The sequence below is a fragment of the Pelodiscus sinensis genome, chromosome 20, assembly GCF_052426305.1.
Source record: "Pelodiscus sinensis isolate ZL-2025 chromosome 20, ASM5242630v1, whole genome shotgun sequence".
Lineage (NCBI taxonomy): Eukaryota > Metazoa > Chordata > Testudines > Trionychidae > Pelodiscus > Pelodiscus sinensis.
Genome location: NC_143071.1, coordinates 10164401 through 10184823, shown reverse-complemented (window position 1 = coordinate 10184823; position 20423 = coordinate 10164401). Strand labels below are relative to the sequence as shown.

General features: G+C 45.0%; 2 protein-coding genes across 13 annotated transcripts in view; one reads left to right on the top strand and one right to left on the bottom strand.

Moving 5' to 3' along the window:
* MILR1 (mast cell immunoglobulin like receptor 1) overlaps positions 1-20423 on the top strand; it is a 162449-nt gene that overhangs the window by 92300 nt on the left and 49726 nt on the right. The window lies entirely within an intron of this gene.
* The window catches only part of PECAM1 (platelet and endothelial cell adhesion molecule 1), a 74213-nt gene that overhangs the window by 49839 nt on the left and 3951 nt on the right, over positions 1-20423 (bottom strand). For all 12 annotated transcript variants that reach the window (XM_075903895.2, XM_075903897.2, XM_075903899.2 and 9 more), the window contains exons 3-7: positions 16377-16664; positions 14461-14760; positions 9057-9326; positions 5445-5705; positions 4245-4532 (exon numbers count right to left, since the gene is read on the bottom strand). In XM_075903895.2, the coding sequence (XP_075760010.2) occupies positions 4245-4532; positions 5445-5705; positions 9057-9326; positions 14461-14760; positions 16377-16664 (1407 nt within the window). The remainder of the gene's footprint in view (positions 1-4244; positions 4533-5444; positions 5706-9056; positions 9327-14460; positions 14761-16376; positions 16665-20423) is intronic.

Sequence of the window (20423 nt, the reverse complement as noted above, 5' to 3'; positions counted from 1 at the left end):
GTACAGTTTACTGCAAAATGACCACAGGGAGCAGCAAGAAGCCAGAGATGCGGGCTGGAACAACTATACTCCATTGAAGGGGCGGGGGGAAGAGGTGTAGAAAGGGACAGCTATCTGCTATATATTTGACAGAGTTTCTCTGTTTGTGTGTCTGTCTGTCCCCCAGCTAGAAGAGATGTACCCCTCCCCCAACTGTGCTCACTAGCAGCCATGGACAGGTGCTTCTCACCTGGCCCCAAGCTGCTGCGGTGAGAGAGGGCTGGGGTTATCCTCTCCCCAGGCCACCCTGCATACTGAACCCCTCATCCCCAGCCCCAGCCCAGGGCAATGACTTAAATGAAGAAAAACCAAAATTATTTCAGTTAAGGATCTGAGCAACACTGGGTAAATCCTCCAGTAATGTATATTTTCCAAATCAATTAAGAGTGAACACAGGCAGCAAAGGACCACGTTCTCCCTAGAGGAAAGAATGAGATAAATGGTCTAGATTCCTCATTTAATAGCGTATGGAAAAAAATAGGAAGAGATCAGTTACTTTGTATCTAAATGAATATATTATGGTAGGTGCTGTCAAAATACAGTGTTTAGATTTGATGTTTTGTTATATATGCCAGTGCTTAAAACATTAACCTCTGAGACCATTAGTTTATCCAATTATATAAACAATATCAATGTAAAAGAAAAATGCGTATATGTCATACATCCCCGAAGCTTCCTATATTAAAAGAACATTAACGTGGCAAAAGTCAAAAGGCTAACAGAATCAGAACTTAGGAAATGCCACAGTTCAGGTTTCCCGTGGAACCTTCATTCGGCCCCTTTTTGCACGTGTATTAAGATACAGCCTTTAACGACAAGAACCCATACTAATTCCACAGGATTCCTGTTTCATTCAGTGTACCAGGTGGATGATAATGAATCATAGAAGAGTAGGGTTGGAAGAAACTTCAGGTATGTCTAGACTACACCTCTCTGTCGACAGAGAGATGTAGATTAGGCACATCGAAATTGCTAATGAAGCCAGGATTTAAATATCCCACACCTCATTAGCATAAACATGACTGCCTTTTTTTTTCAAAATGGAGTTTTTTCGGAAAAAATGGCAGTCTAGACGCGGATCTGTCAAAAATAAAGCCTTTTTTGACAGATCCTGTAAACCTCATTTTTTGACAAAGGGATGCAGTCTAGATGTAGCCTTCGGGAAGTCATTTAGTCCGACAACTTGCTCAAACTCCTAGACAGAGTTTTGTCAAGCTGGGACTTAAAAACCTCTTAGGATAGAGATTCTACAACGTCTTTAGGTAAACCACTCCAGTTTCACACACCCCTCCTAGTGAAATAGTTTTTCCTAACATCCAACCTAGAACTCTCCAACTTGAGACCAACTTGAGACCATTGCTCCTTGTTCTGTCATTTGCCACCACTGAGAATACCCTGGCTCTATTTTCTATAGAACCCTTCAGGTAGCTGAAGGATGCTATCAAATCCCCCCTCACTCTTCTATGGATTAAACAAGCCCAGCTCCTTCAGTCTCTCTTCACAAGTCATGCACCCCAAGTCCCTAATCATTTTTGTTGCCCTCCCCTTGACACTCTCCAATTTGTCCATCTCCGTTCTGTAGTGGGGCGCCTGAAGCTGATGTGACCTTCCCAGTGCCCTGCTGCCAACTGCTTACCCCTATTCCAGCTGTTTTGGCAGTGCCTGAGCATTCTCAATGCAATTTCTGCTGCTTTGGCAGCCAGTTAATTCCAACACTTTAGAACACTCCCATGTATCGTTATTACATTGACAGGCTGCCAATGTTTTCCCGAGTAACACATGTCTGGGAATAGGTGGATTATGATTTTTTTTAAAGTTTTTGTTAAGTATCTTTTAAAAATTGAATAGAATTTCACAGGACACAGAAAAGACACTTCTGCATCCCATGGGTAAAGCGCTGCAAATCCATGGATATTCACTTTATATTTGCAGTTGTCTGCATTTGCACATGTGAATGTGAATATCCATGTCTCATTTTTGTTAAGAAACAGATGCGTGATCTGGGCTGCTGTTGCCGGCAAGAGTAAATCTCAGGTCCGACACTAGGTTTTCAAAGTACAAAGACACGCTACACAAGTATCTGTCAAACACAAGCAGTTTATTTTCTGACAGCTATCAGCTGCGCCCCTTAACTAAAAGAACAACATGATAGAAAAAGCGACATTCTTACATCCCTTCTGCAAGCTGGGGACCCAGTTTCAGCTGCGGATGAAGCAGGAGATCATCTAGGGCCTAGACTTTCGAGGTGCCGGCACCAAAGCCCATCGGTGAGGTCCAAATAGCTGTGCTCTGGGGCAGCTTTAAATACAGTGTCTCTACCTTGTTTGGCAGTTTGGAAATTTCCAGGGAGTTACTCATTGCTTGTGACAGTATGGCTCAGCTGTACAGACTGTCCTTTGACTTTGTTTACATGATCAGTACATTTGGGTAAACAGGATTGTTATGTTCCCGCCCTTATGTACAATTATGTACAATTCTTGCTACAGTGGTGTATGTTCCTAGAGGCTTGCTTTTGGCTCATCAGTAGTAGGGAAGGAGGGGTGGAGGAGAAATAGGAAAGGGGGCGGAGGGGAGAGTACAGGCCTCACCACCCCTATACTTCACATGTACAGAGTTCTTCCGCAATTAACCCCTACAGCTGCTGCTTCCTGCAGTTCCCCTTGGCTGCAAATGGCAAACTGCAGCCAATGGGAGCCAACAAGGCTCTGTAGATGTGGAGCCGATAAGTAAACAAACCGAACCAGTCCAGTAGCAGCTCTCTCAGAGTGGGTCTGCCGACCACTTTGAGAAACATTGATCTAGAAACCCTGCAGATTTGAACCCTCCACTTTATATCCATGAGGATGGATGCAGATAACCGTGGCTCATTTTTGCATATATGGACATAGATATGCATTTTGTATCTGTGCAGGGCATTCTCCCAACTGAATATCAAAGAATTGCTGCATCAATGAGTCACAAAAAGTTGCAAGCAGGCTTTACAATGGCAAGTGTTAGGCAACCTAAATCCAGGAGTGTAACCATCTGCCCCTTTAATAAGATTATACACAGTTGACTGTCTTCCTTTCCTGCATATCTCATATCCTGCTTGCCTTCTTATTGCAAGCCCTTCCAGGCAGGGGCCATTACTGCAAAGATTATTAATGTGATTAACTTTCAGCACAAAGTTACTGGGATTACTCACATGCTTAACTTTAAACACATGCATAAATATCTGCAGGAGGAGGGTCTATCATAACCCCTAGTTGCTAATATGACATAATAAATGATAATGAACCTGGTTTTCAGAACTACTCAGCTCCTGCAATTCCTATTAAAATTCCTATTAAAATTCATCTAGAGTTGAAGGGACTCAGCATGTCTGAAAATCAGGACTAACAGCAGCTGTGTGTTGTGGAATGATTAAGATGTTAAAACTGCAAATCTAAGGATATGTCTAGACTACATCTCTTTTCTCGAAAAAGAGATATAAATGAAGCACTTCAAAATTTCAAATGAAGCCAGGATTTAAATTTCGCATGCATCATTTGCATAATGGCCATCATGTTTCTTTTTTTTTTTTTTAAACAGAGCTTTTTGATAGAAAAATGTCAGTTTAGACTGGGATCTTTTGAAAATAAAACCCTTTTTCGAAAGATCTTGTAAAGCTCACATGCACTGTCAATATCAAGGACCACCACGAGAACAGTTTTGTGTATGTAAAAACACATCTATTTCACACTGCCTACAAAAGGTACAAAAGTTAGGCTCGATCCTCCAGCTCTTACTCATTAACTTCATTGGGACTATTCTAATGAGTAAGAAATACAGGGCTGGACCCATATTTATAATTTCAAAGACTTAAGAACAAATCATTTTGGTTTTGCAAGTAAGTCTGAATACAGTAAGGAGATTTTTAAAAAAGTCACAGCTAATGTGAAAGATATTTTCCCATTAAAATAAAAGTGGCTCTGGTTGATCTGATCTACCTTTCTAGGAGAATTTGTGTTTTATAGACCATCACAAAATGGTCTGAAGTTCAGATCCTCAAGTATTTTATGATTTGTCTGAAAAAAATGTTTAATATACATTTTAGCCTTATCTGCTCAGTCCACACACACACACACACACACACACACACACACACACACACACACACACACACACACTAATAGAAAATTAAAATTCTCATTCATGTATCTTCTTTAACAGTTAATTGGACTTACTTAGCACTGTGATGTTCAACCTTTGGCTACTTATCTTCTCATAGGAGTGACGGTTGCTAGCTTCGCATCTGTATTCTCTCAAATCATGTAATGTTGTTTGTATGTCCCTGAATTCAGCATACGTATTATCCAATACTGTGATGGTCTGAATACTTCTGTTTCCTCTGAAGAGTGTATAATTTATAGGTGGAGTTCCAAAAACGGATTGACAACGTAGGAGTAGAGTATCCCCTAACACCATCTCAGTGGATGAATTGGAAACAGAAAGAACTGGCTTTGAGACTGGCGCTAAAAGAGGGAAAATGTTATTGAAGTTGTATTAGGGTAAGTCCTAGTACCAGTAATTAATTGAAGACTGCTACATTAATGTAGACATGATCTATAAAACATATGCTACTTATTTGTTCCAAGTGATAAAGGAAGCCCCGCACATTGGCTGCATGAGTGTACTTCTAGCAAACAACTTGATTTCCTTACGGTGCGGTCCTCCATGATCAAGATAACATCTGCCTCCTACTGAGATCTGGGAAGATTGCTGAGGGCAGGGTGGGGGTGAAGCAGAGGGGAGCTAAATCAAGGCAGAAGTGGATAGAGTTTCAGACAAAAATTGAAACAAAATACAGGACTATGTAGCACTTTAAAGACTAACAAGATGGTTTATTAGATGATGAGCTTTCGTGGGCCGGACCCACTTCCTCGGATCTGAGGAAGTGGGTCTGGCCCACAAAAGCTCATCATCTAATAAACCATCTTGTTAGTCTTTAAAGTGCTACATAGTCCTGTATTTTGTTTCAGCTACACCAGACTAACACGGCTACATTTCTATCACTATTCGACAAAAATTGGTGACTGAAAAGGTGTGTAGGGTATGGCCAACTACTGAGAAAGTTAAGATGAGGTAGGATAGAGGGAAAGGACAATGGGAGAAGGATGCAGCAAGCTTTTGAAGAGAGTGAAGGGGCATGGAAAGGGGAAGACTTACTGATTTCCTTCCCTGATTATTGCTGGCCCTGGAAAAAGCTAACGAGTGTGCATCAGATCAGAGCTAGTTCTGTATGTCTTGTGACTACAAGAAAGTCAATAGAAAGTGACTTGCTGTTTGCAATTCAAGGGTTGCAGTCTGACCCTGCAAACCACTGGGCTACTGATCTGCACAAGTGTTTTGCAGGATTGGGCCTTTAAATCTCTTTATCAACTCACCGTAAACAGTTATCTGTACAGGGTTACTCTCCTTGATGACTCCTTTTATCTCAGCTCTGCAAACATAGGATCCGGTATCATTCACCCGGGCTGTGATAGTGAGGTTGCTGGAACTTTTCAATAAGATGCCGTTCTCTGGAGGTCTCTTTATGATAGAGTATTTTGCATTAAGGGAGCCATTAATATGGCACCATAGGTTTAAACTCTGATTCTCATCTAAGTCAGTCAAAGAAGGAGTCAATATTGGCTTGGAGAACAACTCTAGACAACAAATATAGAGAACGGAGAGAATTAATTCAGGTTGTGCATAGGGGCGAAGTAGCTACACTTCCCAAACTATCTGGGCAAAGGACACAATGAAATGAAAAGGGGTTGCGGTGCATTAGCTATTTTTATCCATCAATGAGGTACGTAGACTATTGCCATCCCAGGGCATCCTTTTATGGCCTGGGGTGGCCCTGCAGGAACCCTGCCTCAGTTTCCCAGAATAATACGGTCTTTAAAGTAATACCCCTCTCGATAAAATTCAGCTCCCCCCAAAAAAGTCCCTTTTCTGCTCACCCCTCAAGTTTCAAGTCCTTTTGGGGACTATGTTCCAGGCCTGGCTTCCCTAGCCCATAGATTGTTGACCCAGGTTCAGTGGTTTCCCATCCCTCCTTTCTGGGGCTCTGTCCAGGCTGAGTTCTTCCCCCCGACTCATCAATTTCTCCTTCAGACAGATTTCCCCTTGGAGCTTCCTTTTGAGTCACCTTCCAGTCACGACTCAGGCTCTTGATCTTTCCCAACTGGGTCTAATAACCCCCAAATCGTGTCTCTGGTAACAGGGAAAGAAGGGAGCTTTTGCCCCTCCCATTCTACAAGGCTCCTGGTCCCAGATCTTTAAAGAAATGATGGTCTAGGATGACCCTAAACCAAGGCTGGGCAAAAATGCAGCCTGCGGGCTACATCTGGCCCACCACGTGGCTGGATCCGGACCATAGGAACCTCAGCCAGCTCCCCACCTGGTCTGTCCCCGCTCCGCACTCAGAAAAACCAGCTGCGGGGGTCTGTGAACACTGCAAGCTCAGGGGAGGGGAAGAGGCTTCTCATGGTGCTCCTGCCCCCAACAAAATCTTGCAGCTCCCAAGACGTAGAATCATAGAACCATAGAGCTGGAAGAGACCTCAGAAGGTCAAGTCCAGCCCCCTGCTCTAGGCAGGACCAATCCCAACTAAATCAACCCAGCCAGGGCTTTGTCAAGCCGAGACTTAAAAACCTCTAGGGATGGAGACTCTACTACTTCCCTAGGTAACCCATTCCAGTGCTTCACTACCCTCCTAGTGAAATAGTTTTTCCTAATATCCAACCTGGACCTCTCCCCCCACAACTTGAGACCATTGCTCCTTGTTCTGCCATTTGTCATTACTGAGAACAGCCTCTCTCCATCCTCTTTGGAACCTCCCTTCAGTAAGTTGAAGGCTGCTATCAAATCCCCCCTCACTCTTCGCTTCTGCAGACTAAACAGACCTAACTCCCTCAGCCCTCCTCGTAGGTCATATGCTCCAGCATATTCAGCCTTAATCATTTTGGTTGCCCTCCACTGGACCCTCTCTAATGCGTCCACATCCTTTTTGTAGTGGGGGGCCCAGAACTGGACACACTACTCCAGATGTGGCCTCACCAGAGCCGAATAAAGGGGAATTTACATTTCCCTTCCCCTCTCCCAACCCCGGTTATAAAATACTTGGTTTCTGTTATTTCTCTCCAGTTCATCAATTGATGAAGTGAGTTTTACCCATGAAAGCTCATGATACTATATATATTTTTGTAAGTCCCTAAGGCGCCACAGGACTACTTGTTATTTTAAAAGAACAGATCGGAGAAATACTGATGGCTGGTAATATAAGATCCTAGTTTAGATTAAACTGATTAGATAAAATAGGTATTCACCCAATTTCCACATGCTGTTGGCCATGTTGTTAAAAGCAGGGCTCGCCAAGCCGCGGCAAGCCCCGCTCGCCAGCCACGCTGTCCAGCAATCTGCGCATGCGCAGATCAATCTCTTCCGGATTGTAATCTACTTGCCATGGGCGAGTAGATTACATAGATTATCGAGCCTTGGTTATAAGGATATTCTGCATATGACAGTATTAAAACCCTGGGAAACATCAGTATTCCCTGTAAGCTGAACACTTGGGCAGCCACCTAGTAGAGTCAAATGCTGCCCAGCTGATTTGCAGTCAACCACAGCTGGCAGCATGTGTTTCTATTGGTGGTGCACATCTGCACATGCACCGATGCATATAAAATGTATTCTGCACATTCATGGGAAAAAATTAGTGGGAACACCAATCTTCATTCATTATAACATAAGAAAAACAACAATAAACTCATGCAAGGTCCCAGCTTGGGCGTGGCACCACTGTCTTCTACTGTAGCAGTGCGCAACCTTTTTTCAGACGTGACCCCAATATACTCATGTTGCGACCCCTAAGATAATTTGAGCAGCACAGCTCTAAGATCCGGCCAGCTGGGGGCTGGGGCTGGGGCTGGGCCTGGTCATTGGCAGCCCCGCAGTGCAGCACGGAACTTAGATCCGGCCAGCCGGGGGCTGGGCTCAGCCATTGGCGGCCCCCCAGAAAGACATCTGCAACCCCCTTGGGGGTTGCAACACATGGATTGCACACCACTGCTCTATTGGATGAAATGAGACTTGCCCAATGGCAAGTCATAGAGTTTGTAAAAACATTCTCCTTTAGCTGAAATAATAGAAGAGTAATTGTGCTTCTGGAGCAGATGGATATGTTTAACCCCGTTGTCATGGTGAAGTTCCAAATGCCCATGACACGCAGTTTAATGACAACCATGAAACACCCGGTTGCCAGGGATTTGTCAGTACCTGCGCCTGGTACAGTATTTTACAATTTCAAACTATTTGTTAACGTCTCAGAAAGTATTACTATCTTCATTCTATCATAGGAGCAAACCAAAATTCAACACCCGGTGGATGTACCATGTCTGGACTATGGTTCTTCTTCAAGGGCACCATTTCAGAAGAGTGCGGGAGGAGGGAGGCAGCATCTGTGTATCAGTGAGTATCAGGGAGTGAGGGGAAAGTACTTGGATTCCGTAGATTACTCCTCTACTCCCTCCCTTCACCAGCCAGGAGTGAGAGGCATGGGCAGAATCCAAGTACTTTCCCCTCACTCCCTAATAGTCAGGGGAATGGGAAGAAAAGCAAGCCACGTCCTCGTACGCATGGCTGCTGCCCCCATTCTGCTCTCCTGAAATGGTAGCCTTGCCTTTCTCCAACACTGGCTGCTCCAGCCATTGTGGAGGAGACAAAATAATTTTGTAATTGGGATTTAAAAAAATAATCACTCTCCTTCCCCCCAGCCCTAAGTAAACTTAGTCACCTTTGTAGTACAAATAGGATCTTTGCTGAACGGCAAGCAGTGATCGGGTGCAGATCCTCAAAGTTATCCAGGTGCCTAACTCCCATTGAAAAATCAGTGGGAGTTAGACACCTAAATACCTGCGCCTGAGCGTCAGCCAGGATTAGAACTCAGGAAATGTGCATTTGAGTGTCACTTTCGTGAGCGATGCAAGATCTAGAATGACCGGCACTCCTACCTGGCACAACAATGTTTATGCTGCTGCTTTTCGACACTCCCCCCAGTTCCACTTTGCATGTGTAATTGCCATTGTTCTCTACTGTGGCTATTGCAGAGTAAGTGACAGAATTCTGTCCGCGTGTACTGTTCAATATCTTTCTGTCTCTCTGGATGAGAATTTCAATGTCCTGATTCCGGACTTGAACCGTTGTACATTCAATGTCAATTCTGTCTCCTTCTGTGATGTTCTGTGGGGGCCTGACAGTCATCTTAGGTTTTGAAAATGGTTCTGAAATGCAATAGATATAAAATTATTCGGACAACAACTTCCTCTTTTTTTAAAAGAAAATATTTGTGTGGGGGGATACGGTGGGAAAGGAAAAGGGAAATTGGATACCATTCTTCTTGAGGAACAACATGGTTTTAGGCAAGGTCATTCATGCACAGATGTGATTTTCACTTTAAGTAAGAAGGTTTATGAAAATGTAAATGAATTTCTAGGAACCCTTGGTATTAATTTCAGACTTTCAAAAAGCATTTGATAGTGTAAATTGGGATACAATGTGGAAAATTGTTAGGCAGTATGGAATTCCAATTAAACTTATCAATGTAATGAAGCCATTTTACACTAATTCCAAATATTGTATTAAAAGGGATAGAGGATTAAGTAATTTGAAATTAAGACAGTGGGAAGGCAACGGTGCTTCCTGTCTCCATTCTTTGTTCTTAGTCATCATTGATTATGGCCTCAAGCAATGTAAATATAATCCATGTGGCTTAAAGTAGAATCATTCAAGATTATTTGATCTAGATTTTGCCGATGACATTGCTCTTCTGTGTGAAAATGCTGAAGGATGTCAAGCATGCATAGATGAAGTTAAAGAAATGATGAAGAAGGTAGGACTGATTCAATGTAAAGAAATGTAAAACCATGATAAACAGATATATGGATTTAAACATCAAAACTGATGATGAACAGCTAGAGAGGGAAGATGGTTTCAAATATGCACAATAAGCCAAGATGGCATACGCTCAGAGAATATAAGAATAAGGATTGGCAAAGAAAATCCAGCTACAATTGCAGAAAGACTCCAACAATCTTTGATCCTGCAGATTTTCATCCTCTTTGCTAATGACAATAACAAATGTCATACAGTGCCTGGCATGGACGCATATGTTGCATATCCATCAAGACTCACATCTCTCTTGGGGAACCAGTTGTGCATGTCACGGAGTAACCTCCATTTCAACTAGAGTGATGGGTGGGCACATTATAATCAGCTGATTTAGCAGTACAGATCAAAACACATTAGAATGTAACCCTGATGACATCACATCTGGGTTTGGATCCTAAACTTGGATGATGTTTGGGGGCATATGGGATCTAGGGTTTTAGTTCACACCTATCTGCCCCCCCTCGCCCCGCCAAAAAGCCAAGAAACAGACCTGCTCTGTCCCCTACAACTACTGAAGCATTGGCCCCACAGTATGCTAACATCTTTATGGCTGACCTAGAACAACGTTTCCTCAACTCCCGTCCCCTTTCACCCCTCCTCTACCTACGGTACATCGATGACATCTTTATGATCTGGACGCATGGCCAAGAAACACTGGAGATATTCCACACAGATTTCAACAACCTACACCCCACCATCAACCTCAGCCTGGACCATTCTACACGAGAGATCCACTTCCTGGACACCACCGTACAAATCAACAATGGAAAATTAGACACCACTCTCTACAGAAAACCCACCGACTCATACAGTTACCTACATGCATCCAGCTCCCATCCAGAACACACCACACGATCCATCGTCTATAGCCAAGCCCTTCGATACAACCGCATCTGCTCTAATCCCACTGACAGAGACCAGAAGCTTCAGGATCTCTACCAAGCATTTATAAATCTCAACTACCCACCCAGAGAAATAAAAAAGCAAATTGAAAGAGCCAGACGAATACCTAGAAACCATCTACTTCAAGACAGACCCAAGAAAACCAACAATAGAAGACCACTTGTAATCACCTACAACCCCCAACTTAAACCTATCCAACACATTATCAATAAACTACAGCCTATATTGGAACAGGATACCATACTCAAAGAGGCTCTGGGAGACAGACCCATAGTCTCCTATAGACAACCACCTAACCTCAAGATGATTCTTACCAACCACCACAGGACATACCACACTAATACCAACCCTGGTACCTTCCCTTGCAACAAACCCCGTTGCCAGCTTTGTCCACATATTCATTCTGCTGATACCATTATTGGACCTAACCAAGTGAGTTATAAGATCAAGAACACATATTCCTGCGCATCCAGAAATATAATTTATGCTATCATGTGCCGAAAGTGTCCGTCTGCTATGTACATTGGACAAACATCTCAGACACTTCGCCAAAGGATTAATGCCCACAAAACAGATATCAGACAAGATCACAAAGAGAAAACAGTTTCTTGCCATTTTAACCAGAAAGGACACTCTCTAAATGACTTAGCCACCTGCATTCTGCTACAAAGACCTTTTACATCTGCACTTGAAAGGGAATCCTCTGAACTGTCATTCATGTTAAAATTCGACACTTGCCAACAAGGACTTAACAAACATTTGAACTATCTCACCCATTACCAAGACAGTTTCCCCAATTATCACCTCTAATACCATTAACTCACAAACATCCCACTCTCCCTACCTCTAATATCATCAATTCACAGACACTTACCTTCCTTCCTCCCCCCCCCCCCCCGCATCCCCCTCCTGTTCTGCAATGTGATTTGTCCTTTTCATATTTGTTCATTTTTTTAATTGTATCCTTTGGTATATATGGTTGTGACTATTTTCTTCCACTATTTGATCTGAGGAAGTGGGTCTGGCCCACGAAAGCTCATCATCTAATAAACCATCTTGTTAGTCTTTAAAGTGCTACATTGTCCTGCAGTTTGCTTCAACTACCCCAGACTAACACGGCTACATTTCTATCACTATTCTCATAGACTGCCACTGTGGACAACTTTATAACTAACAACAACGATATCACCATTTTAAAATATCCACGTTTCCAACTCAGGCAAACAACAAATTACCAGAATTACAAGCAATCCCAGGGAACCCCTGACACAGATGCCCTCCTGTGGATGAGCCACAGCCTACCTCGGTGCCCCCTTCATCCACCTGAGCAAAAAAACAGTGTCTCTGTGGCAAATTCAGCCCACTTTTTTTCCCCCATATAAAGCACCACAATCCACAGATCCTTTGTAGTAAAAACAATTCCTTTCAAAATCGCACAGTAAAACACAGTTACAAGGCAGCAGCTCTTCAGTCCCACGGGTTGTGCACTCCTTTGGCCCCACTCGCTAAGTATCTGTCTACTAACACCTGCTTCTTTCCTTCAAGGCTTCTATAGCCCCATATCAGGTCTCCTACAAGAGGACTCCCCAATGTTCCATTCCCCAGATCTCTTCTGAGAGTCCTGTTCCTGCTCCTGGGAGCCTCCTTAATCCAGAGTCAACCCCTTTTGAGTATGGCTTATACAAACTGAGTGATTCTTCTCCTCACTCTTAGGGGGCCCTGCATACGTCTTCCTGAAGCTCAGCAGGGTTCCCCAACCTCAGCCTCCCAATAGTTTTCCTCACAATTCGTCACCAGCAACTCAGAGTTACCACTTTCCTTCCGGTCTCCTGCAAGTCTCTCTTTCTCTCTGACCACTCACTGCTGCTGTCTGTCTTTCTCTCCTCTGTTCTCAGGCAGCATTCACCAGCCCCTTCCTGATTCTCCAGCTATGTCTACACTTCAAGATGGGGGCATGATTTCCAGCTCAAGGACACGTATTTGAGTGACAGAGGGGTAGCCGTGTTAGTCTGGATCTGCAAAAGCGACAAGGAACCCTGTAGCACCTTATAGACTAACAGATGTATAGGAGGATAAGCTTTCATGGGCAAAGACCCACTTTGTCAGATGCATGTCACCTAACATGCATCTGACGAAGGGGGTCTTTGCCCACAAAAGCTTATGCTCCAATACATGTTAGTCTATAAGCTGCTACAGGACTCCCTGTCGCTTTTGTATATTTGAGTGTGTGTCCTAAAAATAGACACAGTACTACAAGCAATGGGAGGGACCACTTCCCTGAGTACTGAGTACATACCTATGGTTCTGGGTGGGTATGTCCTGGAGGTGGCTAGTCCCTCCCACCACTTGAGTCGCCATGGCTGCGCTCCATTGGTAGGGCACCACCTCAAATCAGCACTAGCACATACATGTCTCCTAAAGCTGGAAACCATAGCTCTAGCCCAAAGAGCGGACATGTCCTCAGTCTAGTCTCAAGCAGTTCTTCCCTGCCTCTTCCAGTCTCGGGCACCCTCCTTTATGCCCCATTGAGAGTCAATTGGCCCCTCTTAAAGGTGCCCATCACCCTGTGACACAAGCAAAGAAATGCAAAGGCACAAACTGAGCACACGTCTACACTACAAAATTAAATTGATCTAACTTAGGTCCACATACAGCCATCCCAGTAATCACATTCCTTGTAGGCTCACTGATGGGGGGAGGGCAAAGGGGGCAGGTGCCCTGGGGCCTGGTGCTCCTGGACAACACCACTGCAGCAGCAGTAGTGGCTGGAACCCTGGGCCCTTTAAATTGCCTTTGAAGTGCTACCTTGGGCTCTCTGGGTGGCTCTAAGGACTGGGGGGAGGGGGAGTTTACCGCCCTCTGGGCAATTCTGAGGGCTGGTATGTGGGAGAGGCCACAGCATGCTCCAGGCAGCACAGAGAGTTGGCTGCCCCTGGCCCTGCCCCTTCTGCCTGAGACTCCCCCCCTTCCAGGAGCATGAAACCAGGCCCTACCCACCTTGCCCAGAGGTGTATGGAGGCTGTTGGCTCCCCTGATAGCTGGTGTGTTTTTCCACTTTACCTTAGTGGTTTCATGTCCTCACCAGGAGTGCTTGTGTAACTGCCACCAGGCAGATTTGAACCTGGGACCTCTGGAGCTTAGTATGGGAACCTCTACCCTCTGAGTTAAAAGCCAGCTGGCTCTCAGGCCATGCTGTAGACTCTACAGTGTAGAGGTCTCATCTGTTGCTGTGGTCTAAGTGCTACTGCGTGGGACAGAGAACCAAACTAGGTGCATGGGTTACACTTGCACCAATTGAACTGTCAGCGCGGGGCATTGAGAGAGAGCTTCTGAAAGCCAGTAACAGTTGATGTAAGCAATGCAGTGTCTGCACTGACACTGTATCAACCTAACTACACTGATACTGATTCTGTCTCTCTTATGGATATGGATTTGCGAGGTCGATGTAGCAGGAAAGTGACATCAGTGGGAGAGAGATTTTAGTAGACACTTACATAGTTAGGTCAACATAAGTTGCCTAGAGTCAACTTACTTTATAGACTAGACCAGTTCTAAGCAACTTACCCACAACTGTAACAAGTGTCATATTACTGGGGTCTGATGTGGAAATACCAAATGGTGACATAACCTGGACAATACATTGAAAATTCAATATTCGATCCCCCTCTTGGACTGGAAAGTCAACAGATGCAAAGTTTTCCCTTAATTCTTGCTTCTTTTTGGTTTGTTTCTTTTGATCCGGCAAGAGTTTGTCGAACAGGAAAATGAAGGGAGGCTTTTCTTCTGGTTCTTCACATCGTAAAGTCACAACTTCACCCTCCGTTACCTCTGTTTTCAGGGCAGTCAATTTCGGCTGGAACAGCCCTTTGGAAAGAAAACAAGCAAATATAATTAGACAAATCTAAAGCAGAAGTTCTCTCTGGCATTTGTACTAGTGGCTATTCTAGAGTATGGGCAGAATCAATCTGATCCCAGACTTAGGCCAGATTTTTACAGTTGGCCAAAGTCTGGAATAAGACACTCAGGAAGTTTAGGGCAAGTATTATGCTATATGGGTGGGCATTCCGATCATGCTGCTGTGACCAGTGAATCAAGACTTCTCTCATCCCATCACTCTGCAACATTGAACATTCCACAGGGTACTTTCCTAGCAACCTTAGATGATGTTTGTTCTACCAGTATACGGTACTGGCAAAGTGCTCCCTGTGTGAATGTAGCCTTCGCTCAGTGGGGCTGGAGCACCAGAGGAGTGAAGTGTTTCATTTGGGAGCCACATCGATACATCAGTGAGGTTTGGGATATTTGGAGGTGTTTTTTTTCCCTCACTGTGTGGTCCCCAGCTGATTTTTCAGTGGCCCCTGACCCAAAAAAGGTTACCAATTCTTGCCACAAATAAAGAAAACATGGGAACCTTTTGTGTTGGACATATACAACTCACTGATGTATCGATGTATAGATATTTTACTTGATTTAAAATGAAGTTTGATAAACTAACATGAGAAAGTTAGAGCTTAATCTATTTAATAATTTAAATTACTATTTCCTGACTGGTTAATTAAACCATTCTCCCTAGCTACAGCACTAGCAAGATGGCTTGGGCTTAATTATGTAATTAATGGCAAGTTTCCATTAGCAACTGGTGGTCCACGGAAAGGTTTGCATTGAGCCAGGTGGGCCATAGGACAAAAAGTTTGAGAACGGTCATTAAGAACACTTCCCCATCAACACTTCTAACTCCCACATCATAACAAGCAACAGGTAAAATCTGATTTCTCCATTTGGATATTGGAACGGGGGATACTGGTCATTTAGGACAGTGGTTCTCAAGCTAGGATACGTGTACCCCTAGCCTCCCCCCCCCCAATGCCAATGAGTGCCAGATGCAGAGGATCTGGAGTGGAGATCTGCCATGGGCCTGCTGGGTGACCTTAGGCCAGGCTCTTCACCTCTCTGTGCCTCAGCTTATCCTCGTTTTACTGATACTGCAACACATTTTGAGAACTCCAGATGAAAAGTGCTTCAGTATTATTATTAATGTACATTGAGAGAGTACGGGTTGCTCCTCCCTGGTCTGGCACCCTCAGGACCTGACCGGTTCTGGATCAGGGATTTTCCAGACCAGGGGAGGTCATTTCTGGACCCCCCTGACACCAGTCTCTTCCAGCCCCTCTTGCTGGTCCCCACTGCCCTGTCAGCCCCCACTGCAGCGCTCAACAGCCCTGCCACCTCCATGCGCACCAGGCTCCCGCTGCAGCACTAGCACATGTGGGGCTCCCAGTGCCCTGCCCAGAAACCCCACTGCCACATGTCTGTTTCCCACTGTTCTGCCATCCCGCAAAGGCTCCCAGGCACTAGCTCTCCACCAGGACTTTCTGATCCTGAAACATCCATGGTCCTGTTAAGAGAGTTTAAACCTATAGGACATAATCTACCCTGCTTTTTGTAACATAAAAGACTGCCACAGTTGGAAGGGTACTTACCCTCCACTTGAACTTCCAAATCATTGCTGCTTTTTGTTTTTCCTTTTGCGTCCACGGTGCACCGATAGCTTCCTGAATCCACTAATCGAGCTGGGAATATTTTGTGACGTGCTTGGACATCCTTCAACGTGGTGTTGTGCACAAGATTGTCGTCTTTGTAAAATAAAAAAGTGAGCTCCATCTGGAAGCTGGTGCTTTTGCTAATGTCCGCAGAGCAGTTCAGTTGGATTGACTTTCCATTTGTCACTTTGTGGGATGGGCTAGTGAGTGTCACTTGGTTGATGGTCACTTGAAAGGGGAACGGAGAGACAAAAGTCGCATTTAGTTTCAGTCTGACCAAAGTCCTGTTTGTTCTCTGATGTTGCTATGTAATGCTCATTACAATTGCTAAAGGCTGAGAACTCTATGAAATAAGCACTGTCCTACTTTATTGGGGGGGACCATATTTCCTTCAGTTGAGTACAGGATACTTGGTAAAATTACTTGTAGTCAGGTGAGTTCTATAGCAATCAATCAAAATTGTGCTGTACAAACATTCAAATTATAAGATTGACTGAGCCCCTGTGAGGCATAAATACTGAATAACTGGAATCCTTTGTAGTTACTTTCTTGTCTTTAAGGCTTTAGAGTTCACAGGAGGAGATATACATACACACACACACACACACACTCCCGTACACCTCTCTCACATAGGCAGGTGACCGACCATCCGGACTCTCCCTGGCTGACGCTCTCCACCCTCCTTGCCTGACTGGGTCCCCAGGGTAGACTCACCTCTCCTGGTACCTGGAGCCTCTTCTTCCCAAGGCAAAACATGGGGGAAGGGACACAGAGTCACCGGAAAGGGGTATGGAGAAGCAGTGGGCCTGGGAGGCAAAAAGGAGCAAAGCAGAGAGGGGCAGCAAGAGCAGGAGCATGTAAAGAATCAATGCGCGGTCAGCAGAAGCAATAAGTAATTGGCTGCCATCTGGAACCTGTTCACACTCACCAGCCACCACTGCTCGCAGTGCACAGTCAGTGCCGCCCGGAAACGGGATGGGGCGGGACCCTGCTGGCCAAGAGCTGGCATGCAGTAGGGACTGTGCTGATGGACCAGTAGGGGGAGCAGTTGACCCCATGAACTGCTTTGCCCCACCACCAGCTTTGCACACCCCAAAACCATCGTGGGGCACTGAACCCCCTCACTCATCACTGATAGGCCAGCAGCTGGCAAGCGGGGATCTGGCTAGCAGCAGGACCCACCAGTAGTAATGGGGGGAAGATAGAAAATATGGGACAATTTGCCTGTTTTTAAGAAAAAGTCGGGACACCTGCAGAGGGGCTTAAATAAAAGGTTGTCCCTTTAAAAATGGTACTTCTGGTCTCCCAATACTTTCCGGCCTTGAGTCTGCAACTGGAACCACACAGGCAGTCTCCCACTGAAATGTATGGGGCTCCAAGCAGGTGAAAAGATCCATTCAAGTGCTTGTGATTGCAGAATCAGTGTCTATGTTTGTATAATGCCTTGCACAATGGATCCCCAATCAGATGTGTCAGTGCTACCCCAAAACAAATACAATTCCAGTTATCTGAATTCCCCTTTTTCAAAAATCCTCATCTGAATTCACAGCAGTTTCCCCCATTAGCCCTATTTTATTTAATAGCACTTCTGTTTATCTGAAACCTGGTCATTTGAAACTTTTGGACGTCTACCAGGCTTTTAGGATATATGTCATTACACTGTGTTACCACTACTGTCTTAGCCCACCTCTCACATCCATTGTTTAAGGATTTTTGTGATTAAAGCTCAAGCAGGATTGGCTTGAGCCATTCTTGTCCCCCGGACAGCGGGCGCACAATGCATGCACGGCTCCGCCCCGGGTGCACTGCACATGCGCGCCCCGCCCCCCGGCACGCGGTGCACCTTACAGCTGCAATTGGGCACGTGACGTCCCTTACAGCTGCCATCAGGCGCCCCACATAGGTTGGCTCCCCAGGCAGCTTCCCAGCTAGCCCCCGCCCCCCTTAATCCGGCCCTGAGCTCAAGGTTCCCCTTCCATCTAGAAAAAATTTTCATTTTCAAGCAACACATCTGTACAATGAAGTAGGTTTTTTTTTTTTAATTACAAGAAGAAATGGAGAACAGGGAAGGGGAAAAGCAATTTTGAGCAGTTTTGCCTGTTTCTGTGATTATTTTGCAAAGCCCTCACTTTAACATGCCACTCAGGAAAAAAATGAAGTCCTTGTCCACACTGGTCAGAAGAAAAACCTAGGAACCATTCTGGCACCAGCTCTCTCTCACAGCTGTTGTCACTACCGTCTGAAAAGTCATGTGGCCTAAATACAATCCATGCTGGGCCGTCAACTGAATCCTCTGAGTTAATTCAGCGTTCTAACATAGCCATTGGGTGGGACTGCTTGAAATTCCCTTTCAACTGAGGAGCAGTTAGCTTGCCAGAGAGTCTCATAATGTATAACTAAAGAGAATGCTCTTTTGCTTCAGTTATAGTTAAAGATGACCAGACTGGGTGAGATTAATGTGCAAAGAGTCATCACACACTATACACACTTGAAGTCAGAGGGTGGGCAATAATTTTTGATTGGGGGCCACTTCAAGATATTGGTAAGTGGTCAAAGGCTGCACATTTCTATGGAGAGGATGCAGGGTCTGGAACAATGTTGGGTACAGAAGGAAGCTTGGGGTAGGGGACTGGGTCTGAGAGGGAGTTGGAGTGAAGGAGGGGGTTGTGACCTGGAGCACGGGAGTGGGGTGCAGGGTCAGGGAGGGGGTTTGGGCGCAGGAGAGGATTCTGGCCTGGGGGAGGAGTTTAGAAGTAGGTGCAGAGTCTGGGAGGCAGTTATGACCTGATGAAGGGGAGGTACAGAGTTTGGGTGGTGACATGGGGCAGAGAGTTGGGATGTGGGAGGGAATGAAGTGCCAGATGTAAGCTCCAGCCAGGAGGCATTTACCAGGGTAGCTCCTGGCCAGCAGTCCAGCAGGTCTCTCAGGCAGGTGGCCTATATGAGGGGCCTGGCAAGGCAGGCTGTGGGCCGGATACGAAGGCTTGGCAGGGTGGATCCAGCTTGTGGGGCAGTTCTTGATACTCCCCTCCCCCACTTTAAGTCCTACTTAAATGATGCATAAACTTGTGCTGGCACTCAGCTCTAGAATGAATTTACCTCAGATGGAGAACAAACGTGAAGTCTGTAGGAAGTGCTAAGCAGAGACAGGAGAGAAGAGAAAAGAAGTGAGAAAAAGAAATAGCAGGAGAAGAAATGTGGCTGCTTAAGAAGCTAGGGGCATGGTCCGTAAGGGGTTTGTATGAAATACTTCAGAGACTAGTCCGCCCTGTTGAGCTACATGGACATTTCACTATTGATTTCAAACAAGAGCAGGAAGAGGCTGATGGCAACCAACGTCTGTATTTAACACCTGTATTTCCCCCCCCCCCCATAGTGTTATCTTAAAATGCCACTCCCTCGAAGAGGCAAAAGAGGGGAAGATAAGAGAAGAGGGAATTCTTCACCCCAGAAAGCAGCTGTTTCCTCCTGAAGCTCATGGTAGCCTTCCTAGGCTCATCTCCAATTTCCAGAGACTGCTAGGAACTTGACCATGGGAAAATCTTCCCTGAGGTCACTGAATTTTAGATATTGGGATAAACTAGACATTTTTAATCACATTTGTACATCCCTTCAAAAACACACACACACACACACACACACACACACACACACACACACTTGAACTGGAGGGTCTTGGATGGACTGGAAATTGGTTACAAACATCATCTCTGGATTGGGATTGGCAGAACAAAACCCCCAGCAAATGAGGTTTTGCAAAAGGAAAACCCAGTTTGCTTGACCCATCTTTAATGAAATTCCATTCTCTGTGGTGTGATGAGAAAAGCATGTACTAGAACAGGGAGGACAGAGGTAGCTAAATGTGTCTGCAGCTGACTTGTTCTGGTCCGCTTATCTGTCATGATTCATTGTTTCCAAGTCCGATAGCAAGAGAATCCCAGCAACAAAGGAAAAGCCAGCCATTTTACTTATCTGGGCAAATGGAAA